Here is a 25,387-nt window from a genome sequence, read left to right as displayed (position 1 = left end):
AGACTAGACAGACCGAGGCGACAGTGAGAATTGAGTCGCCAAGGAAGACAGCGCATTGCAAGCGCTAGGGAGCCCTCCCTTCCTCGTGCCTCGGCCCTCAACATCCGGGTTTTTAGCCACGCTGTTGAGCCTCCTGTTGCCGTTCGCTCTGGTGGCTCTCTGCCCCTCATTGAAGAAACAGGTGACGGCGGCAGTAAGGACTATTTCCATAGAGCGGCAGGAGAGGGATCCAGGCGCGTCTCCGCCTTTCTCTGGTGGTGAGAGTGTGCGTGCGGGCAGCGAAAATGGCGGCGGTGGTAGGAGGCCGGGCCGGCTACTTTCGTTCCTCTTCGGCAGGGATGAACTTGGGCTACGGGCCACCCGCCGCCGCCCTCGGCACAACGAACAGCAGCGGTGTAGACACACGCGCCGAGGTGGACGAGGACGATGGACATAATCTCTGGTAATTGAACCCGTCTCCCTCTTCCTCGCCGGCTCCAGATAGCTCCTCTCTTCTCGATCGCCCAGCAACTGCCCCTGCGTCGCTCATCCTCACAGGCTCCTTTTTGGGCGGGCTGGGGGCCTCGCCGTGAGACTCCTCCGCTATATTACCGTCGTCCTGATCCCTTGTGCTCTGCCCCAGGAAAGATCTGTCTTTCCTCCCGCATCCTTCGCCCAGCACTGCTGTCGCGCCGTGACAGGAGTGGATCCTTTTCTTCCCGGGCTTTGCCCTTCCTTACGGCTCTCCTTGTTTCGCGGCAGGTCCTGCATTCTCAGCGAGGTGTCCACTCGTTCCCGATCAAAACTGCCTTCTGGGAAAAACGTCGTGCTGTTGGGTGAGTGGTCCCTTTCTTCTATTTCCTGCTTATTCTTCTCTTTGATTATTCTCTTTCCTTATTCATCAGGGGGCTGGACCAATTCACGCTTCTATTAGAGCGCCGCTTGTGTCGAAGGGAGAGAGGTCTCATCCTCGGCCCCTCACAAGATAGAGCAGATATTGTGTTAAACGCAAAATGCATCACCAGAGCATGTTTGTCTTCCTTAAACAATAGTATATATGAAATAAAATGTCAACACTTCATTTTATGGTCTTCATATATGTCTTAACTGGGAAGCTGAGCAAAAAATCTTTATGTATTTGTCTCAGACCTGTCATGATTATTTATTTACGTTATGCTTTAATGCTTTTGTCTGTTAGATGTGGTTATTCACAAACTTTTTGCTATTTAATAAAAATCAAATAGCTGAACTGCTTGATAGTAACTGATATTTGAGGTTTTCAAGATTTATTTGAACGAGCAGTTATGCCCTGGGACATAGTGAGCCTCATAAAGTCTTAGAACAATTCGTGTTATTTACCGATGGAAGTTTTCTATTTTGATGCAGTAAACCTGTTTCTTGAAATACAAACTTGGATATCAAGAATATGTAAGCCCTTTCTGGGTTACCTTTCGATAGTTTGTAGATTAGTTCATTTAAGTTGTAGAAATGATAAAAATATCTACCATAAAGAGGTATGACATAGATCACTTGGGCTTCTAATTACTAGATAATGTTCAAATTAATTTGGCAATCATGTGGATGTGACTTTTTAAAATTATTTCCCAATCTGGCATTCAGCATATATCACCATATAGGTTCTGATATATTTATAGATAGTTCTCAACTTGATAGGTTGCTTGAGAAATATTCAAAGTTATGATGGACCTTACCAAGGACTATTTACAACTTGGATTCAAAGTTCTCTCAAAGATTTATCTGCCTCTAATAACATTTTGGATGCTTGGCAACAGGCCTGCATTTATAGTTGTTTGCAGAGTCCTGCTGTCTATTACAGGGATTTTTTTGCCAGAAACTAGGTTTACTTGGTGATCTTTTAACCATCATAGTGCTTGCTAAAAACTGTTTGCATAACAACTGCCACAAATGTTATAAAATCGGGCAGTGTCACATGGTGACCCATTTAATGACCAGCTTAGGGCTATAAATTCCAGGATCAGTTACAGAACTCATGGAAGTTAAGGACTGTCTGTATTGGTCAGATCTGATGTTGCTTACCTTTTGAACTTCACCAAGGTGGGCTAATTATTTCTAGTTATTAATCTGTTGTAATGTAGAATACTATACATGTGAATACATTCTGTGGCCATTTATTGGATGTGAAAGTTGGGTAATGTTAAAATATCTCTATTGTTTAATGAAATAGTAACATTAAAATAATGTATTTTATTGTTTAGTCCAAAATCTCAAGAGTCTATAATTTTGCCTCCATTGCTGTATTATATTAAATATGTTATTGAGGCATGATGGGTAAACTATTTTAGCATATGAGTGGAAGTTATGCTTTTAGTTATTATCATAACTAAATAGACTACTGGGTTTATTTTCCCATAAAAAAGAACTTTAGTGATTAAGGCACCAGAAACCAGAAGACTATAGTTCTAATTCTACCTTCAGCATAAAAACTGGATGGGTGACTTTGGACCAGTCCCTCTTTCTCACCTCATCTCACAGGTTTGTTGTTGTAGGGAAAATAGGAGGAGAAGGAGTACCTATGTTTCATCATATTGAATTATTTATAGAAATAAAAGTAGCAATGTACTATGTGGCTTCTACGCATGTCCACCACATATGATAATATGTTTCGGGTGTCTGATGGCATTTCTAACACTTAGCTGATTTATCTTTAAACATCTTTGCCAATCTTGCCGGTGCAAAATGCCACCTATAAAACATACAGGTTTTCTTTATATTTATTTAATTTATATTGCCGCCTATTGGCCCATGGCAACTCGAGGCGGCTTACACAATGTAAAACCATATTTAAAACAAACAAAAAACAACAAAAGCTAACAAAAAGAATCAAATAAATTAGTAAAGTACAATAGAACAAAATTTGAGAAAAACAATAAAACAAAAAAACACCAACTCCTACCCACCCCCGCCCCAATGACAGCAGATCACATTAGCCATTTGATGAGCTCCAACCCTCTCTGGGTTCCCTAGGCCGCAAAACCAGGTCTTCAGTGCCTTTTGGAAAACTGCTAAAGTGGGGGGCAATTCTAATCTCGGGGGGAATGATATTCCAGAGAGAGGGAGCCACCACGGAGAAGGCCCTTCTTCTGGGTCCCACCAGGTGTATCTCCCTCAGGGGTGGGACCTGCAACATTCCCTGCCTCCTCGCTCTAATGGGGTCAGATAGATGTGACTGGCAAGAGACGTTCCCTCAGATAATCTGGACACAAGCCATGAAGGGCTTTAGAGGTGATAACCAACATCTTGAATTGCACCTGGAAACAAATCAGCAACCAATGCAGCCTGCAGGAGAGGTGACACATGTGCACACTGGGGTCTGCACAAAACCATGCGGGCTGCTGCATTTTGCACCAACTGGAGCTTCGGATACTCTTCAAGGGCAGCCTCATGTAGAGCGCATTGCAATAATCAAGACGGGAAGTGACCAGGGCATGAGTGACTGTGAGTAGGGATCGCTGATCCAGGAAAGGGCGTAACTGGTGCACAACCCACAATTGTGCAAAGGCCCTCCTGGTCACGACCACCACCTGCTCTTCAAACAGGAGTTGTGAGTCCAGGAAAACCCCTAGATTACGCACGGGGTCAGTTTGAGGTAGTGCCACCCCATCCAAGACTAAATGTAATTCTCCCTGAGCCAACGAACCCCAAACCCAGAGCCACTCGGTCTTGCAAGGGTTTAGTTTCAACCCGTTGCTCCCCATCCAGCCCCTAACAGCCTTCAGGCACTGAGAGAGGGAGGACATAGCAACACTTAACTCACCACAGGCTGAGACATACAGCTGAGTATCATCAGCATATTGGTGATACCTCAGTCCATGGTGACAGATGATCTCACCCAGCAGCTTCATATAAATGTTGAACAGGAGCGGAGAGAGTACGGAGCCCTGCAGAACCGCATAAAGTAGTGGGCAAGGGCTGGATCTCTCCCCTCCTATCAATACTGACTGAGAGTGGCCGCAGAGGAAGGAAGTGAACCAGGACAGCACAAGGCCTCCCACTACCATCCCCTGAAGCCGCCCCAGGAAAATCCCATGGTCAATGGTATCAAAAGCCGTTGAGAGGTCAAGTAGAGTAAGGATGGATGTACCACTCCCATCCCGCTCCCATCAGAGATCATCCAAAAGTGCGACGAATGCTGTTTCTGTCCCAGATCCAGGCCTGAATCCTGACTGGTAGGGATCGAGATAATCCATTTTATCCAGAAACGTCTGGAGCTGCTGCACAACCACCTTCTCAACAACCTTCCCAAAAAAGGGAAGATTGGGGACAGGTCAGAAATTATCCAACCGGGTGGAGTCCAGCGATGGTTTCTTAAGAAGAGGGTGGACCTCAGCCTCCTTAAAGTGCTGGGGCACCGTCCCCTCCTATAGAGAAGCATTAATCACTGCCAGAGTCCATCAATCTGTCACCTCCTGGGAAGCTTTCACAAGCCAGGAGGGACATGGGTCTAAAACACAGGTGCTTGCGCGCATACTCCCTAGGATCCTGTCCACTTCCTCAGGGGCAACAGGCTCAAACCGTTCCCCAATAACAGGGCAAGAACCTGCCACAGGAGCTTCCACCGGATCAGCAATCACACCGGCATCTAACTAGGAACGAAGTTGAGCGATGTTGTCTTCCAGAAAATCTGCTTCCAGAAAATCTGCAAATTCCTCTGCGCACCCCTTCAGGTGGACCTCAATCTCTTCCTTCCCTAGGAGGAAACTGCTCACCCTAAAGAGGGTCACTGGGCGATTATCTGCAGACGCAATTAGTGTGAAGTATTTACACTTCATCTCACGAATTGCCACAAGGTAGGCCTTAGTAGCAGCATGATCGGGTTCATCTCCTGTCTTCTGCCAGCTGCACTCTAGATCAGTGATCCCCAACCTTTTTGACTCCGCGGCCCGGTACCGGCATCAGCTGGGCGCCGCGGCCCGGTACCGGCATCAGCTGGGCGCTGCCATCTTTTTTTGATGAAAAAGTGCTTCCGGTGAGCTTTCTACCCGGAAAAGCTCACCGGAAGCGCTGGCGCTGCCATCTTTTTTTGATGAAAACGTGCTTCCGGTGAGCTTTCTACCCGGAAAAGCTCACTGGAAGCACTTTTTCATGAAAAAGATGGCGGCGCCAGCAAGCCCTGTGCCCTGTAGGAGTTGTTCAGCGGACGGTACCGGTCCCCGGACCGGTGGTTGGGGACCCCTGCTCTAGATGTCTCCTCATGCGTTTCATCCCTCTCAGTTCCTCTGTATACCACAGGGCACAGAGAGGTCTACGGGTGAGGAGAGGTCACAAGAGTGCAATCCTATCCAGAGCCTTAGTCACCTTCCTATTCCAAACAGCGACTAAGAGCTCGGCTGGACTGCATAATAGATTTGCAGTTATAACCCCTAAGTCCTTCTGGAACCCATCTGGGTCCATTAGTTCAGGGATCCCCAACCTTTTTGACACAGCGGCCCGGTACCGGTATCAGCTGGGCGCCGCTGCCCGGTACCGGCATCAACTGGCGCCGCCATCTTTTTTGACGAAAAAGTGCTTCCGGTGACCTCAAAGGAAGCACTTTTCGTCCAAAAGATGGCGACGCCAGCGCTCGGTGAGCTTTTTCGGGTAGAAATGGCTTTCTGCCGGAAAAGCTCACCAGAAGCGCTGGCGCCGCCATCTTTTTTTGATGAAAAAGTGCTTCCGGTGAGCTGCGGACCGGCGGTTGGGGACCCCTGCATTAGTTGACGGGGCGGACCAATTGGTCCTGCCTCCCTGCGGGGGGATGCAACTTTTGAGAAACTCATTGCCATCAGACTGATCTGACCATAACAAGGGGTCCAAGGACAGGCCTACCAATTCCAGATCACATAGACACTGCTCTAACAAGAACACCAAATCAGGAGTGTGACCACTATTACTAGTCAGGCTCTGGATAATCTGGGACAGGCCCATGGAAGTCATGGTTTCTATGAAATCTTGGGCTACCTCCGACCCTGACCCCAGAGAAGGCAGGTTGAAATCCCCCAGAACTATAAGCCTGGGAAATTCCACCACCAGCCCTGTGGCGAGGTCCAGGAGCCCAGGTAGGGAGGCTGGTATAGCAGCAGCAATCCCATCTGATCCCTTGAGCCCAATCTAAGAAAAAGGGTCTCACAGCTGGGGACTTGCTGAACAGTGCGTCTGGAAGCTACTAGAGATTCTCTGATAACAACAGCCACACCTCCTCCCCAGCCCTGAGGTCTAGACTAGAGCCATGCTCGATAACCCACTGGGCACATTTCTACAAGAGGAACATCTCCCTCTGGGCCCAGCCAGGTCTCAGTTATAGAAGCCAGATCAGCCTTCTCCTCAAGGATCAAATCGGCAATAAGGCTAGCCTTATTGCAGCTGATCTCATATTTAAAAGTAGCCGCCTAAGACCAGGGCCACCACAGATCTGCTGACCAGGAAAATGAGGTGAGTGCAATGGGGCAGAACATGAGATCAGTACTAAACATCAAGGTCGCATTCCCCATGCCTGCCCTCTCCCTTGTCTCCCTTGTCTCCCATATCTCCTGTTACCCGACACCACTGAAATAGGACACCCTCCTCTGCCTTCCCTGAGGACCATTCCATCCCCAACACTCTTCTTTAAAAAGGGGATGCTGTTGACATTGTTTATAGTTTCTGTCCCACAGTTTCTGCCATTTATCTAATTCTATAGCATAGCCAATTTCTTTTTGCCCAAGTTATTGTCTCCTTCACTTGTTCTTCTTCCAATTTGATACCCAGTAGGTAATTGTACAATTTTTAAATCAATTTTTCTTTGTTCCTATTAGTATTTTATCCATTTATGACAGTTCTTTATAAAAGCCTTCTGCTTTAACATCTTTTTCATATTTAGACTGTATTTGAGTACCAAATATATGAGTACCAAACCATATCAATCCCTAATTCTTGTTTCATTTTGAGCTCACCTTTTTCATTCAAAATATCTTTATATCTAACAATATTTTCCATATTAATAATAATTGGATGTATAAGCGCTTCCAAACAGGAATCTTCAAATAATGTTGTTCTCTAATTTTCTCCCATATTAACAATAAAGCATTTCTTATATACTGTCTTTGAAAGTAACCATGTATCTTACTTTTCCCATACCAAAAGAAAGCATGCCAACCCAGTTGCAAATAATGACTCTCCAGAGTCAATAACCTTGTATACCTCAGTACAATCCATTCTTTCATCCATGTTAACACCGCAGCTTGGTAATATAGTTCCCAATTAGGTAATCAAACCCTCCTCTAGTTCTTGTATCTTGCAACATTTTAAAGTTAATTCTTGCTTTTTTCCCTTGCCGTATATATTTTAGTATTATTCTATTAAGATCTTCACAATATTTTTTCTCCAGTTTTATTGGAATTGTTTGAAACAGATATACTACTCCAGGTCATTAGTCACCAACCTTTTGGACCTCAGAGACTACCAAAATCATAATTTTAAATCCCGGGGACCACTAATATGAATTTTGACTGACAGTGGCTGGCTGACGTTTGTGGGAGGCAGGGAGAGAGGGAGAGAGAGAGAGAGAGAGAGATCTGATCTAACCTCTCTCCCTCTCCCCCCCTCTCTCTCTCACACACACAAACACACAGAGGCAGGGGTAGGATTCAAATTTCTTAACCAGTTCTGTGGGTGTGGCCTAATTTGTCAGTGTGGCTTCGTGGTCATGTAACTGGCTGGGCGTTGCTTGTATGTAAATATTATAAATATTTATGTAAATATTGATTTTTTTTATAAAAAAGAACAACTTTTACCCAAAATCAGGCAAAGCAGGCAGGCAGATTGAAGTTGCTCACAGAATCACAGATTCACTCAGAGATCTATCTTTCTGCCATCAGCTACCTTAGTCTGTACTGAATAATAGAAGCTTCAGTTCTAAGGAAGGTTTCCTTAGGTTTCCAACAATTTCCTCATAGATGAACCAGTAGTAGCTCTAGCCTCTCCTTCTGTTATACCTAGTGAAGCAGAAGAAACTCTCAAACCAGAGGACAAGAGAGCAGAATTAGCTCTTTGGAGGGCTCACTTAGTAGGTGCATGGGCTATCAGGGCAGCTACAGCCACTTCATTCTTTACCAGATCTTCCTTAAGGTGGCTCCGTCACCTGAAAGATTCCATTCCCTCATCAAATACCAGGGCGTATCAGGACATAGCCAAAGTAATGGCAGCTGCAGAATTCTCTGCAGATGCAACCTTTAATATGGTAAAATTCTCATCAAGAGCCATAGCATGCCATGACACCTACTCTGGCTCTCACATTGGCAAGCGGACACCAAACATAATGGAAGCTGGCATCCGCCCCCTTGGAAGGGGACAAACTGTTTGGATCTGCCCTGTTCCTGGTGGAATCTCAAAATAAGAAAAAGATTCTCTTTCTTTTTCGCAAGCCTGACAGTAGACCTTCCCAGTCCTTTTGGGGGGGTTCTTTTCGTCCCTTCTATCAAGGATCATATTCCAACAGATCACAAAAGCCCATTCAAGATTGCTTATGATAGAGACAGAGACTGTGCTGCTGGGCAGAGAGGAATTTTATATCCATCAAAGTGGAACACATTTTGGCCCCCTTTGGGTATAGACAAGGACAGCAGGCAGAAAGATCTGACTTCGGGGACAGAAATAGGAGGGGAGCAAAGCAAAAGGTCCTTTCATGGGACAGGAAACAAGTTCATTTATCGGCCCAAGTAAAATCATTCCCGACTCTCCTATAAGAGCACGGTTTCGCAGATCAATAGGAATCCATTACATCAGATGCCTGGGTCAGAGAAACCATAAGATCAGGCCTCTCTCTAGAATTCCTCTCCACATCCCCAAATTTTTTTATGATGTGCCCTGTCTCAAAGGACCCTACCAAAAGGACTCTTAATGGAGACTGCAATTCAGCATTTGCTGGAGATCTGCGCAATCCAAACTGTCTTGTTGGATCAACAACGGCAAGGATTTTATTCACATCTCTTTGTGGTCCCAAAGAGTTTGGGGGGGATGAAGAACAATTCTAGACTTAAAATGTCTGAATCGCTTCCTGGTTTACAGAAGATTTAAGATGAGCTCCTTGCAATCAATCCTTCTCAGTATCAGACAAGGAGATGTATTAATGTCAATAGACTTAACAGAGGTGTACTTATATATTCCTATCAGATCCACACATAGCAGATTCCTGAGATTCTGTTATAATAACCACCAATTTGAGTATATAGCTCTTCCATTTGGCCTGGCCTCAGACCCCCAGACCTTTACAAAGGTTCTGGCGGCATTAGCAGGCCATCTTAGGAATAAGCCAGTTCGGTTACAGTGCTATCTCGATGACATATTAATTTTGTCATCGTCCAGCCAGCAGGCTGATCTAGATACTCAGTCACACTACAGGCTCTCCAACAGCATGGATTTTCAATAAATTGAGCCAAGTCTCACTTGACACCATCGACTCGTCTCTTGCACTTGGGAGCCATCTTTGATACAGTGGCTGGGAAGGAATCACTATCACCAGACAGGCAGAATAGCATTAGGCAGTGGTCAAAAGAGGTTGTCAAAAGAGATTAGAACTCTCTAAATGAGTACCCTTGGCCCAATTATCCAAACTATTAAGAAAAATGATCTCATACATTTCTATTGTTCCCTGGGCTCGGGTTTACGCCAGAACCTTTCAATGGTTTCTGCTCCCATATTAATGGTCAGGAAGGAGCAATGCCATGTCCAAGATCACAGTTCTGTCAGAGGTCCTCATATCACTTCACTGGTGGACCACAACAAACATCAACAAGGGCTGTCTTTTCAAGGACCCTCACAGACAGACTACCACAACAGACACAAGTCTATTTGGATTGGGGGCACACTGTCAGTCCTTTACAGCTAAGGGTCGCTGGTCCACGACAGAACAGGCCTGCAGCATAAACTGGCTGGAATTGAGGGCAGTCCATCTGGCCCTCCACAAATTTCTACCACTGATCCAGGGACAACATGTCCTCATCCTAACCAACAACGTGGTGACAAAGGGCCATATAAACAGGCAGGGGGGCACCCATTCAAGATCGCTAATGAGAGAGACAGAGACTGTCTCTGGGCAGAGAGGAATTTGATATCCATCAAAGCGGAACACATCTCGGGACAGTCCAACATTTAGGCAGACTGGTTGAACAGGGCCACTGTCGACCATTCTGAGTAGCGCCTGCACCTGAGACTGTTCCAGGAGTTTTCACATCTGTTCGGCCAACTGATTATAAACTTCTTTGCCTCACCACTCAACACACAGCTTCCAAGGTTCATTTCCAGATTTCCAACATAAGAGTGGAGGGAGTCAACGCTCTAAGCTGTCGCTGGCCTTGAGGTCTCCTGTATGCCTTCCCTCCCCTTCCACTGATTCCCAAGATGGTCCAGAAGCTTCTAGAAGAAAAAGCAGAATTATTGTTGGTGGCACCTTGGGCACATGCCCAAGATGTCTGTGGTTCACAGATCCTCAGGGATTTATCGATAACAGATCCATGGAGAATCCTGCTGAACAAAGTCTTGCTCACGCAGGGTCCAATTCAACATCCGGACCCACAATGGCTGCACCTAGCCATATGGTGCTTGAGTGGAAATGTCTGAAAGGTGAGAAGCTCTCCAATAAATTATCTCTATGATCCAAGTGGCCAGATGTCCTTCCATGAACTGTATATACAATGCCACCTGGAACATCTTCTGCAGATGGTGTGACAAGGTGAAAATAGACCCCACCTCTCCATCGGTGGTGCAAATACTGGACTTTCTCCAGGAAGGCTTAGACAAAAGACTTATCACCAAACACTTTATGTAGACAGGTGGCGGCACTAGCCTTGGTCATTACCTGTGGTGACTTAAGATCCATCGCTCATCACCCAAGAATAGGCAGTTTTCTCCATGGGGTCACTAATTTAAGACCTCCAGTGGTCCATAGATACCCCACCTGAGATCTAAACAAGGTTCTCACAACACTCACAAAACAACCTTTTGAGCCTCTGAGAACCACGAGTCTCCACCTATTTACATACAAAGTGGTGTTCTTAGTAGCGATAACATCCTCAAGACAAATTTCTGAGCTAGCCGCTATGTCAGTGAGACAAAACCTCTGCATTTTCCATTCTGACAGAGTCGTCCTTCATTTAGATCCAGCCTTCATTCCCAAAATTAATTCGGCCTTCCACAGAGCACAGGAGTTGATACTCCTCAACTTCTGTCCTAGACCATCTCAAGGTCTAGAGTGGCAATGGCATCTATTGGATGTACGACATGCACTCCAAATCTACATAGACAGGACTGCCTCCTTGGAAGATGGAGGCACTCTTCGTCTCCTTTCAACCAGCCACTCAAGGAAGAAAAGTCACATCATCAACAGTTGGCAGGTGGCTTCGAGCCACTATTACAAAGACTTATGAGACTCAGTCATTGTCCGTACCTACAGGTATTACACCACACTCAACCAGGAGTGCTGCAATATCAGCTGCTTGGATGACCCAAGCGTTGATCGAGGAGATCTGTAGGGCGGCAACATGGGCTTCACCATCGCCTTTCATAAGGCACTATAAACAGGACATTTTTGCTTCCACTGAAGCAGCCTTCAGCAGACGGGTGTTGCAACGGGTCCACATGTAACAAGGGGGGGGACTCCAAACCAGATGGAGACCCTCCCATAGGACATGCCAAGCTTTGGTATGTCCCATTCCTGGATGTTTACCTGATACACCTATTCTCTGTGAGCTGTGAAGAGCATCCAGCCCCACCCAGAGTCCATCTGGTGTGGTTCTAATTCTGGCCAAGTCTACAGGGCAAAGGTGAAGGAGAAAGATGGTGAACTTATCACTTTGGCTTCACCAAAACTGGGGACACTAAGGAGGAGCCCCAAGGAGGTGTGCCCTCAGAATTCAGCTCAGCTTATCAGACGAGAGACAGAAGCACCTCCCATGCCTGAATGCTCTTCACAGCTCACAGAGAATGGGCATATCAGGTAAGCACCAACGCCACTTTACCTGCCTGTGCAGGATAGCCAATTCACTTTTGGAGCGTCAGGAAGCCTCAGTGAGTCTAAAGGAGTATGAGATTGTGTACCTAAAGCACCTCTGTGCTAAAAGGTTTTGCAAATGGACAAAAGGCTTCGAGGGAGTAATCTCGTGCTGTTTCAGGTCTTCCATCCTTTTGCAAAAGGTTTTGGCATGGAGAAGCCTGAAGGAGCCAAGACTGTACCTCAAAGGCTTCCCTCCTCTTTTGCATGAGTGGAGCCGCACCTGTATGCCCTAGCCTGCCACTTGCATGGCCCAGTTGCCCCCAGAGCCAGGCCGCTAAACCACAACGGATAGATAGATAGATAGATAGATAGATAGATAGATAGATAGATAGATAGATAGATAGATAGATCTATATTGGTAGATAGGTAGGTAGGTAGACAGAAAGACAGGCAGGAAGGCAGACAGACAGACAGACCTTTTGGATGGATGAATGGATAGAAGGAGAATCACCAGCCCTCCAAGGTGAGTTCAGCTTTCTCTCTCTCCTCCCTCCCGCCAATGTCAGCAAGCCACATCAGTCAAAATTCATATTAGCGACCCCTGCTTTAAGGTTCTCCAAGGATTCCCCATGGACGCTTCAAGTATCGCTTTCCCCTCGTGAGTTTTTTTTTTAACAAATTTTATTGATTTTCAAAAACAAACACAAACAAAACATAAAACATAAAAACATAAAACATCTTTTTTGAAAGCAGCTTGATCCCGGGTTACATCTCTTCGTACAGACACAAATTCAAATTCATGCTCATTTTATATACCATTCCATATCTTATTACCATTCTACATTTTCTATATAGCTTCTCCCCTCTTTTAACTTTCTTAGTTTTATTTTATTTATCTCATCTCAGTTCAAATCATTATACTTATATAATTTGTCTGTCCTGTTTCCAGCTGTCTATTATCTTTTCTCATTAAACAAAATTTCTCCTGTAATCACTGATTGGAGTATGACGCCTTTATCTCTTTCCCCTAAAATAACACTTAGTATAATACATAACTTCCATTTGGATTCTGCTCAGTACATTCTAAAGTTACACACTATATTTTAAAAAGAGAAAAAATTATAAATATATAATAAAATTAAAACAACAATCCATACCAATTCAAATCTATCATTAATATTAATATTCATTTAAATCTTAAACATTTTACACATTACTTTTTAAATAAGTATCATACTTCTGTGGGAACACTTATAAACTTTCCATAATTATTTCCCCCCCACTTCACTTGTATTTTAAAACATTGTGTCATTAAAATGTTCCCATTCCTTCCTAATTCAATTCTCTCATTTATTTCATTTCCTTTCTTTTGTTCACAAAAGTTTCACTGAATTACACTGAATATTTTATCCCACTTTTTAATCACATGTTGTTTCCAATTTTCTAACATTATTTCTAATACAAATATAACAATACAATCTTATGTACCTTTGCAGAATCACTTTTTCAGTTAAGTTTTACCCATTATCTCTAAATAAGTCCTGTTTCTTTACATCTTGCTCCACACCTTTGAAGTTTCTCTTCCCTTCCTTCCTCCCTTGCTTCTTTTCTCTGCCCTTTTTACCCCCTTGTCTCTCCACCTCCATTTCCCTCTTCTGTATTCCCCCTTTCTGTTGCTTTCTAACATTATATCCACTTTTCACCTTATTTTTCCCTTTTTTGGTTGTTTTTTTAGATCTTAAAGTCTCCATTTTCTTTCCCTCCTTTCCCCTTTCTTCCCCAAGTAAAGTTACTTGTTTGTTAAAGATGGCTTCTTCTTTGTCCCAATCCTCTTGTTGCGCAATTCTTTCTTGCAGTTTCTCGTAGGTACAGATAGCCATTTCTAAGAATTGAAAAAGAGAGCCAAGAGAGTCCTTCCCTTCTTGTTCCTCTTCTTTGTATTTTTTAAATTCCATTTTCAGTTCATCCACAAGTGATGCCATTGTAAAAAAAATTTTTTTTCAAACAACCACCCAAGTGTTTTTAGTCATTCAAATATAATTTCCAAAAGTCCCAAAGTCACCAAGCGATCCAGATACACACAAACTGTTTCTTTTGACACTTTCTTCTTTTTTCACTTTCTCTTCCTGGGGTTACTATTTAGTTACAAAATTCCAGTTAAAATGTATCTTTTAGAAGTCCTGTTAGGATTTAAACAGATTCTTTTAAATTCTAGGCAGTCTCCTCCTTCCGAATCCTACTCTTATTCTTTTCCTCTCCCTTCCCACTTACAGCAAGAAATTTTTTTTTTTTTTAGTCTTCAGAAATCCTTATTATCCCCTTGACATTTAATTATCCAGTTTAATTACCTATTGATGCCAAAGCGGGTTTTTCCAATTTCTCATTCATTTCTGTTCGCTGTCAACGTTAGGAAGGAGAGTGAAGAAGAAAAAAACTTTCCCTTTTCACTTTCATTCACTGCTTCCGAATCTTCCTTGGGAACGATGTATCTTTTTTAAAAATTTAAATTCCAGGATACCTTGGTTGTTGCTTCTTATCCCGGTCAGCCAAAACTTTCACTTCTTAACTTCCTCCTGCACTTTCTTTTCCAGCTGAGTGCTTCTTTGAGGCGGCCATTTCTGACCGCCGCTCTTACCGCCTTCGGAAAAGGGAGTTTAGCCAGTGAGGCTCCCCTCGACCCTGCCAGGTCTCCCCTGTCTTCACCATCTCTATGGGGTGGCTTAGCCCCAAAGCCGGCTGGATCGGGGCACTCCAGCGGCGAGCCCAGGCAGAAACCACGTACGATCGTGGATTCCTGCCTGCCGCCGAAGCGCTGCAAACCGGAACTCCTTGAGTTAAAAGTGCCTAGAATGCGAGGGAGAGCAGGCTGACGGGGTGGGGGTGAATCCAGTTCTGGAGCACTTTTGCAACTTAACAGAAATGAATTTTGAAGGAGGTCCTTTAAAGTTCTCCATGGATTATGGACGCTGCAAGTATTGCTTTCCCCTCGTGAGTTAAAGTGCCTAGAGTGAGAAGGAGTGCGGTCTGACGGGGGTTTCACTCCAGCCTTGGAGAAATTTAAAGGTGCATGTTTGTTAAGCTACAAAAGTGCTCTGTGTGTGTGTGTGTGTGTGTGTGTGTGTGTGTGTGAGAGAGAGAGAGAGAGAGAGAGAGAGAGACAAAGTAAGAAAGAGAAAGAGTAAAGAAAAAAATACGAAGACAGAGAGAAAGAGAAAGAAAAAAATACGAAGACAGAGCAAGAGAAAACTCTGTGCTATTATTTTTAATTATTCTATTATTTATCATGTGTTAATATTTTACACTGTCCCTACACCTAGAGTGATTTTTCTGCCTTTCTTTTGCCCAGGGCTACCACATATTTTTCAGGGTTTACATGCATTCAATGTCAATAGTCCAGAGTATAAATGCACATGTGTTTAACAAGAGTTGAAAGGGACCTTGGAGGTCTTCTAGTCCAAACCCCAGCTCAGGCAAGAAAACTGAGGATGTAAAACTTTGAGTAGAAATCCTGCGAAAGGTGTCAGAATAATACTTAGAAGGGACCTTGGGGTGAACCCTATACCATTTCAGAGAAATGGCTGGCCAGTCTTTTCTTAACAACTTCCAGTGATTGAGCACCCAGATCTTCTGGAGATAGGCAGTTCCACTGGTTAATTGTTCTCATTGTCAGGAAGTTTCTCCTTAGTTTTAGGTTGCTCCTCTCTGTTCAGTTTCCATCCATTACTTCTTGTTTGCATTCTGCTTCTTTGGAAAATACATTATCCCCCTTTCTTTGTGGCAGCCCCTTAAAAGCCTGTTGTCTATTACACTCTTGAGTAAAGCATGTGAGCCATTTCCTCCTTTCAGTGGTCCATGAAAGTACATCTATAGTATGCAAATAATAAAGTCAAAAAAGGTGAACAACATTTTTACAGAACTATAGATAAGTTGAGGCTGGGTGACAAGGAATGGCTGGGAGGGGAGGGGCCAGGTGAGGCACCCCTTGATGTGAGTGACGTTGAGTTGTCCACGCCCACCCAGTCACATGACTACCAAGCATGCCACCCAGTCACATGACCACCAAGCCATGACCACCCAGTCAATGACCACCAAGCTACACCCACCAAGTCACATGGCCACCAAGCCATGGCCACCAAATAAGCCACGCCCACAGTAAAAAAAATTGAATTCCACCACTGGTTCCCTGCCTTCCATAATATCTATCCAATTTTTTCAACCCTGCAAGACTGGCATTCTCCAGTCAATGAAATAATATCATTGGAAGCACACCTTCTCTATGTCATGTTTACCTTCTAGAACAGGGGTGGGCAAACTTTTTGGCTCGGGGGCCGCATTGACTTTTAAAATTTGACAAGACGGGCAGGGTCAGCACATGATTTTTTGGGAATCGCCCCCACCCTTCCCCCCCTTCTCCTCCTTCCCCTCCCCTCGGAGGCCCCCTGAGTCAGGAGTTGCTACCGCCGGCGCGGCTCAGCGCGGCTCCAGTCCGCGTTGCCTCGGGAAGGGAAGGCAAAAGGAAGAGCCGCGGTGGTGCTTTTGCAAGCGGAGCAGCGGCACTGGAGGCTCAGGCTCAGCGGCTCCTGGTTTTGCCTTTTCCTTCCCAAGGCAACGCGGGACTGGAGCCGCACGGAGCTGCGCCGGGCGGTAGCAACTCCTGACAGCCCCAGCCGGACACCTCAGCGGAGCCGGGCAAAACTGTCTGTTGCTGCTGCCGGAGCACGCGCGGGTCGCCTCCTCCAAGCAGCCTGCCTGCCCACCGGGCTTCCCCTCTGCCGCGCGGCTCAGGGCCAGGCGCGGCGCCCGCGAAGTTAAAGGAAGCCGAAAGTTGCTGGGAAGTTGCTCGGGCGCTGGGAGCAGGCTTTTAAAGTGCCACCCGAGCAGAGTTTAAGCAGCCCGCCCGCCCACCGGGTGGAATCCTTCCTGCTCCTCGGCGGGAAGGCGCTCCAGCCTGCAAGCTTTGCCTTTGCAAAGTTTAAGCCTGGAAGCCCCAGAAAAAAAAGGGGATCGGCGGGGACTCACCTTCGGAGAGGTCGCACTCGAAGGTGATTTCGAACTCCCAGCCGAGGCCTTTGCAAATTTCTTTTCTTTCCTACCCTAGATCGCTCCGCACTGTTTTGCAGCTTTGGGGCCACGCGGCACAGGGCAATCGCCCAGCGATTTTTTTTCAGGGGCAGGCCGGATTGGACAGACCAATGGCAGTGATTTTTTTTCAGGGGCGGGCCGCATTGGACAGACCAACGGGCCGGATGTGGCCCGCGGGCCGTAGTTTGCCCACCCCTGTTCTAGAAAAAGGTTCCACTTAAGATCTGGGTGGCCCCATTCAACAGTTGTTTAGAAGAGCTGTGAAGACCATCATTAAGGGACAGTGAGACTCTTCATTTCTTCTTGTTTTCTATCTTTTGTCTTTATTTCTTATATTTTTGATTGTGATGAGCTGCCCAAAGGGGCAGCATACAACTTTCATAAAGTATTGTTATTGCTATTATTTTACATTTCATGAAATTGGCTCTAATATATATAAAAATACATTTGATCGTTGTTAATATCTAACATATAAAAGCTCTTTATTTTTTCTATAGAAAGCTGCTATGCTTCGGTAAATTCTTGCAAAGTATGTGTTAGTCCTTTAAATAAATGCTAATTGGGTTTTTTTAAATCTAGGTGAAGATGGAGCAGGTAAAACTAGCTTAATTGGAAAACTTCAGGGAATTGAAGAATATAAGAAAGGAAGAGGAATGGAATATCTGTACCTAAATGTTCATGATGAAGATAGAGATGGTAAGTACAGTTGAGACATGAATATGATACGTTGTTAGTTAGGGCACATTGCAGTATTTTAAAATGTGTGTCATCTTTATTAATCAACAACTAGTAGTACGGGGTCCCCAACCCCCAGGCCAAGGCCCACCACTGAGCTTTGACCTGTTTAGCCGCACTGCCCACCACATATGCACAGATATCAACTTAGCTATGGCAGACCAGCCTGTATGCGCACGTGGAGCTCAACTTGTATGAGCCACTTCCCTTCCCCCTCTCCAGGCTGCCCAGCGGTAAACATTGGGGACCACTGCCTTAGTATATTTCATATATATCAATGATGGCGAACCTATGGCACACGTGCTGGAAGTGGCACGCAGAACCATCTCTTCGGGCATATGGAGCCATCGCCTGTTGCTCATCTGGGTCCCGGTGCATCGGTCAGCTGGTCTTTTGCGCGCTGGGAAGATGATCTTTCAGTTTCCAGCATGCGCATGCCTTGCAGCCATCTAGTCTTTCAGTTTCTGGCGCACATGTGTGTGCAAAGACCAGCTGGCCGAGGCGCATGTGCGCGTCGGAACCCAGAAGAGCAACAGGTGACGGCTCACGTGCCCAAAGATGTGAAGATGTCCTAGAGGAGTAGACCTGTCGACCTGGAGGGGCAGGCCAGGGCTTCCCTCCCTCCCTTCCCAAGCGGGCTTCTTGCGCGGCCCCGGAAATCCAGTCTGCAGCACCGATGAGCGTCCGGTTCAGGCGCAACAGAAGAGCAGCGGCAGCAGGAGTGACTGGCCAGCCCTCCTGGGGCAGCTTGACTCCCTGACAGTAGGGCCTCTTCCTCCAGCATCCCAGCCAGAAGAGGGAGTGCGGGAACCACCACCACCCCTCGCCCTCGGCTGACCACCCAGCACGTGGCTCTGGGTGGAAAGGTGAACATGCATACCTTGCCGCTGCTCCAAGGTGCACTGTTGGTGCCCCATGGGTTAATCCGAGCACATCCCTCCACCCCTCCCAAAGCTCCTTACGCTCCCTCCTGCGCCCTGGACTGAGCTGAAACAGGCAAAGGAGGCTGGATTGATCCACACCGCCTGACAACCCCAGGAAGCCGAGCAGCCACTGGGCCATTCTGTCACTGGGGAAAGAACTGAGCCGCCCAGCCAGGGGAGAGTGCCGAGCCTGCCGGCTGAACTGGGGGGCCACCATCCGCCGCTAAGCCAGTAACTCCACAGCATACTTAGCAGCTGGGCTCGGTCGGTGGCAGTGAAGTTGCCAGGGCTCCTGTGTTCCCTGAAGGGCTTCAGGTTTGCATTTGGGCTTGTCAGGACCTCGCCTCTCTGCCGGAGCTAGGACTTTGGGGAACTCTTGACTGGCAGGCTCGGAGCGCTCCCGCTCTGGTTTGTCAAGTGAGGGATGCCTGAACTGTGCATTGAAAAGCAGGGTTTGTCCGCAATCCAGAGCACCTGGCTGGCTCCTGCCACTGTCAGGGGCAGGGGGCGATGGTGGTTCTCACACTGCCACTGGAGGGCCGGATGAGAGCACAGCTTCTTGCGCATGGAGACACCACCGAGGACCTGACACGCCAGTGGGGAGTGACTGGCAGCCAGCCAGTTGCTCCTATCCCTCACCCTCCAGAAGTGGCGTGAGCGGGGGGCTGCACTCTTCCTGGCCCCGACCAAGTCTTTGGTGGCTTAGCAACAGAGGGCATGCGGCCGTCTCCTGGGCATCCCCATTGCGCATATGGCTGAGATGACGGGTGGGTGTTGATTTCCTTTTTATCCTTTTTATGCGTTTGTTTTGGGAGGAACATCTCTCAGGCACTGGGGTACGAGGTGCACCGACTGGGAAGTAGTTGCGTTCCCTTGGCAGAAGTGGTGGGGGCGGCTGCGCTGGCTTGTTCCCTATGACGGGCTGGGGGGCGCTTCTTCAGCACTCTTCTGGTTTCCGGTGCGCGCATGCACACTAGCCAGCTGGTTTTTGTGCGCGCATGCACACCAGAAACCGGAAGACCAGGTGGGCAGGAATTTTGAAAGAATGGTTTACACTATAGAAAACGTGGTGATTAATTGAGAGTAACTATGCAAGATAAGAAATTTTCATTATCTTTATTGACTGCTACTTGCTACTTTTTTTCTACTCTCTCTGCATCATGTTGCCCATCATTTCTAATTATTTTCCCAACTGTTTCACTTTGATACTGAACTTTACATTAAAGTGTGTCATTTCCCTCAAACCCAATATTTCTTACTAGCTTTTATTTTGTTCCCTTTTTTCCTGTTTTTGTCTGTTTTTTTGTCTTAAAACATGGCCAGTGTCAAAATTCACCGGACGTTTCGCAGATACAATTGAAAACAAAAACTATTTCATTGTGCATCATAATGAAGTTTTTAGTTCCAGCTACTCAAAATATATTTAACCAGATAAGAATTCAGACTTTATTTTTAATGAAAGGTGCTACCATGTTTTCTTTCATAATAAATTTTTTTAGGGGTTTCATGCTAGTTTGCCTCCTCGTGGTACACCCTGAATAGCATGGTAGTGTGAACCAAAAAACTAGCAACAATTGGCAGCCAGATTACATTGAAGAATTGGCAGTTAACGACAATTTCTAGTCAGACATCTTTGTAGAACTCCAGGCTCTCTAAATACATGGTAACAAATAAAACAAAAATAATGAGAAAACCTACTTCTTCCTGTGCATGCTGATCTTCCTCATCTATCAATTGGCAGGCTTAAATCCAGGAAGCCCTCTCTGGCACTCGCTCAACAACTGTCTAACAACTTTGACACAGAGGAACACACAGAGAAAAGCAAATGGGCTGCTGAACGGCCAGATACAGGCAGTTACTGAGTTGACCCTACACAAAAGGTGCCGGGTTTCGATCTTCCTCGCCAGCATTGGTCAACTCGGAACAGGATCTGTACCCAACATGGTGTCTGCCAGGACTCATTGTTTAAGTGGGGTCTTGTTTCATACCCCTCAGTGTGACTGTGGTGCTGCTCGACAAAATATCCATCACATTGTATCCGAATGTCCATCAAGAGCTTATATTGGTCCAATGTCTGATTTTTCTCAACATAGACCACCCTGACCTTGAATGGCTGGGTGGACTGGACATTAACATTTGAACCACATTTGAACATTTGTATTTGACATATGCTAAATAAATAAATAAATAATTTTTTAGAAAACATTTGCTACTAAAATTCAATGTAATCATAATTGTGCTGTATAGATCTATGATTTATTCTTTTCATTTATATTAATGAGCTATTTGACTTGCTTTTTTTCTAGATCAGACAAGATGCAATGTATGGATTTTGGATGGTGATCTGTACCATAAAGGCCTGCTCAAATTTGCAATAGAAGCCACCTCTCTAAAGGATACTTTAATTATGCTGGTAGTAGATATGTCTAAACCATGGACTGCTTTAGATTCATTACAAAAGTGGGCAAGTGTTGTAAGAGAACATATTGACAAATTAAAAATTCCTCCTGAAGAAATGAAAGAAATGGAGCAAAAAGGTAAGTATTACAGAAACATGTATTTAATACATGTTGGGAAATTATCTATAGCTTTATCTTAATTATAAAGGCATATTTTTCCATTCTGAAGATATTAGCTATTATAACTATCAGTCTTCTCTATTAAACCAAATCTAATGGTGACTTTAGATCAACAATCCATTTTTATGCTAAAAATTAATTGGAAGAGACCTTATCTTAAGAGGCAATATAAATCTTATCTTCTAATTTAAAATTAAGTATTTTTAATATTTTATAGCAACCTTATTAATATTTTCTCTACAACTGTAAAAGATACCAGGCTATTTTTATAGTCTTTTCTAGAAATAGAAAAACAATTTAAAATTCTTGAAATAGTTCTTTTCATTATAAAGGTATAGAATCAGTGTGTCTGTTCAAAATACACTAATAGATTTTTTTAAAAAAAATATCTTTAAATTCATGTTTATTTCACCTGTGTCTTCTAAAATGATCATTTGGCAATTGGGTCAAAATATCTGAAAATAAACATCAAAATATACTTCTGATATTAACAGCCTGCTCCATAATTGATGGACTCATTGTTACTCAGAGATGTGAGTTATATCCACTAAATCCTATTTTTAATACACTGCTCAAAAAAATAAAGGGAACACAAAAATAAGACATCCTAGATCTGGATGAATGAAATATTCTTATTAAATACTTTGTTCATTACATAGTTGAATGTGCTGACAACAAAATCACACAAAAATTATCAATGGAAATAAAATTTAGCAACCCATGGAGGTCTGGATTTGGAGTTACACTCAAAATTAAAGTGGAAAAAAACACTACAGGCTGATCCAACTTTGATGTAATGTCTTTAAAACAAGTCAAAATGAGGCTCAGTAGTGTGTGTGGCCTCCACGTGCCTGTATGACCTCCCTACAACGCCTGGGCATGCTCCTGATGAGGTGGTGGATGGTCTCCTGAGGGATCTCCTCCCACACCTAGACTAAAGCATCCCCCAACTCCTGGACAGTCTGTGGTACAATGTGGAGCGAGACATGATGTCCCAGATGTGCTCAATTGGATTCAGGTCTGGGGAGCGGGTAGGCCAGTCCATAGCATCAATGCCTTCGTCTTGCAGGAACTGCTGGCACACTCCAGCCACATGAGGTCTAGCATTGTCTTGCATTAGGAGGAACTCAGGACCAACCACACCAACATATGGTCTCACAAGGGGTCTGAGGATCTCATCTCGGTACCTAATGACAGTCAGGCTACCTCTGGCGAGCATATGGAGGGCTGTGCGGCCCCCTAAAAAAATGCCACCCCACACCATTACTGACCCACTGCCAAACTGGTCATGCTGGAGGATGTTGCAGGCAGCAGAACATTCTCCACGGCGTCTCCAGACCCTGTCACGTCTGTCACGTGCTCAGTGTGAACCTGCTTTCATCTGTGAAGAGCACAGGGCGCCAGTGGCGAATTTGCCAATCTTGGTGTTCTCTGGCAAATGCCAAACATCCTGCATGGTGTTGGGCTGTAAGCACAACCCCCACCTGTGGACATCGGGCCCTCATACCACCCTCATGGAGTCTGTTTCTGACCGTTCGAGCAGCCACATGCACATTTGTGGCCTGCTGGAGGTCATTTTGCAGGGCTCTGGCAGTGCTCCTCCTGTCCCTCCTTGCACAAAGGCGGAGGTAGCGGTCCTGATGCTGGGTTGTTGCCCTCCTACGGCCTCTTCCACGTCTCCTGATGTACTTGCCTGTTTCCTGATAGCGCCCCCATGCTCTGGACACTACGCTGACTGACACAGCAAACCTTCTTGCCACAGCTCACATTGATGTGCCATCCTGGATGAGCTGTACTACCTGAGCCACTTGTGTGGGTTGTAGACTCCGTCTCATGCTACCACTAGAGTGAAAGCACCGCCAGCATTCAAAAGTAACCAAACCATCAGCCAGAAAGCATAGGAACTGAGATGTGGTCTGTGGTCACCACCTGCAGAACCACTCCTTTATTGGGGATGTCTTGCTAACTGCCTATGCTTTCTACCTGTTGTCTATTCCATTTGCACAACAGCATGTGAAATTGATTGTCAATCAGTATTGCTACCTAAGTGGACAGTTTGGTTTCACAGAAGTGTGATTGACTTGGAGTTACATTGTGTTGTTTAAGTGTTCCCTTTATTTTTTTGAACAGTATATAAACAAGAACTTCTTAACTATAAAGAAAATAGTGTGGTATCTTATATTTTTAATCTAAACAACTTCTTAACTATAAAGAAGATGGTGTGGTATCTTATTTTACTAATCAGCTTTGATGTGCTGCAAACCAAGAACCAATAATTTGGTGCTCTTCAGATGTTTAGGTTATAAATTATTAGCGATGCTAATGACCCAATGAGTGATAGAAGCTTGGCCTATTTTAAGATAGTCCTAGAGAGTGATTTTGGACTTGAATGTGCAGGTTATGCCTAATCTACGAGTTATAGGATAGTAGATAACTTTTTGGATTATGGGGTTTTTCTAAGCAATAGACAAGATCCTTCAATTCAATTCAAAAGTCTACTTCTCTCTTCTGTAGATCATTTATTTATTTATACCCCATATTTCTTAACTGCTCATTTCTCTTAAAATTAATGTTTAATTTTAATTAGGGCTATGAATACTTTGAAAAATTTGTTTTTCTTAATAATTTTAACTGAACAATTTTATAATAATAAAAGTAAATACAAACTAAACTCAAAAAGAAAAATAGAAAGAATAAAAAGCTCAAAGAAAGAAAAAGGAAATTAAAAGAAAAAGAAATTTTTTTAAAGAAAAGAAATATTTAAATATGTGATTTCTGATCTTCATCACCAGTACAGGTAGTCCTCAACTTATGACCATAATTGAGCCTGGAGTTAAATTTTAAATTGTTGTGGTCATATGTTGAGACATCACAATAACTTGACCCAATTTTTTCAGCATTTTTTGCAACAGTTGTTAAGCAAATAATGCAGTCATTAAGTGAATGCCGTGATTGTTAAACAAATCCATTTTACCCATTGGGCATTTTTGCCAGAAACCAACAATTAGAAATAAGCAAAGAATGTAAAAAAATCTCAATATGGTCATAGGGGACATCACAGAACACCATAAAGGTGAGCAAGTTACCATGTGTCCAAATTGCTGTCATGACTGGGGTGGGGAAGTATTGCAGCCATTGTAACTTTAAAATCAGATTGTAAATACTTTTGAAGTGATATATTGTAACTTTGAACAGTTGCTAAGTGTTCATAAGTCAAGGACTACCTGTATAAATAAATTTAAGAACTCTTCATCTCCTTTGAGGTTACAAATAAATATATCTTCTTGTAACCCATACTGAATTTATATGCAAATCTGTTATACCCTCAATTTTTCAGATCTGGTGTCAACAAAAAGGGTTACAAGAGCTTTATATAATATGTCTTATTTTAACCATGGTCAAGCAGACCAACTTTATATTTCTTCTGTTTACTTCTAACAATCTTAATCTTTAATTCATTCAGATATTTTGTAGGATTTGATTTTGTTTTTCTTTTTACCATCCCAAAGGCTTCTTCGAGGCTTTAGCATACCTCTTTTATAAATCCAATAAAAAGTCATTATCCAGGTAATTCTCTTAGTTTATCATTTGTATTTCCACTTTAATTTTTTAAACTTTAGTCCAATTTTGAGAGGGTTACAATTTCTTTTGTACCAATAAAAATCTGCCCAGGTCATTTTCTTGGCTTGTCATTTGTGTTTTATTTTAGTTCCTTTTTTATTATCCAATATTTATGGTTCTAATATTTCTACACAAGGCAAAATTTATTTCATATATATCATCCTTCATTAACATCTGTCTATAGAACATCATTGCTGACATTGTAGTTACTAATTTCTAATCCCATTCTTCAAAAACCTTCTAGATACTTCAAATGTCATGCTTTGTGTCATTTTGTAAATCCCAGAAATAACCAAAAACAAAAGACTAATAAGAGTTGTTCAGATTGAAATAGAGCCAATAGTAAGGCACATCCAATCATATGAATTAATGTTTCAGCCCCTGAGTTATATCTTGACCAGCACAGTTATCAAAGCCATCAATTTCTTAATGTTCTGGCTGAATTTTTTTCATTCATCACATTAACCCTGTACCTAGGACAG

General features: G+C 44.1%; 1 protein-coding gene and 1 pseudogene across 4 annotated transcripts in view; one reads left to right on the top strand and one right to left on the bottom strand.

Moving 5' to 3' along the window:
- Positions 1-246: 246 nt before the first annotated feature.
- Positions 247-25,387, top strand: part of DYNC1LI1 (dynein cytoplasmic 1 light intermediate chain 1) — a 37,075-nt gene continuing 11,934 nt past the window's right edge. For all 4 annotated transcript variants that reach the window (XR_015745751.1, XM_026686577.2, XM_087946070.1 and 1 more), the window contains exons 1-4: positions 247-442; positions 742-815; positions 17,627-17,743; positions 21,012-21,242. Coding sequence is in view for 3 of the 4 variants with exons in the window: in XM_026686577.2 (XP_026542362.1) it covers positions 285-442; positions 742-815; positions 17,627-17,743; positions 21,012-21,242 (580 nt within the window). In the remaining variant the exon portion in view is untranslated. The remainder of the gene's footprint in view (positions 443-741; positions 816-17,626; positions 17,744-21,011; positions 21,243-25,387) is intronic.
- On the bottom strand, positions 2,273-11,537 carry LOC148128862 (uncharacterized; annotated as a pseudogene).

Source organism: Notechis scutatus, chromosome Z (assembly GCF_049901735.1).
Source record: "Notechis scutatus isolate UNSWTSFEM ecotype Mainland chromosome Z, rNotScu1.2, whole genome shotgun sequence".
NCBI classification, from domain to species: domain Eukaryota; kingdom Metazoa; phylum Chordata; class Lepidosauria; order Squamata; family Elapidae; genus Notechis; species Notechis scutatus.
The sequence above is the reverse complement of the archived record's forward strand: the minus strand, read 5'-3'. Positions and strand labels throughout refer to the sequence as shown.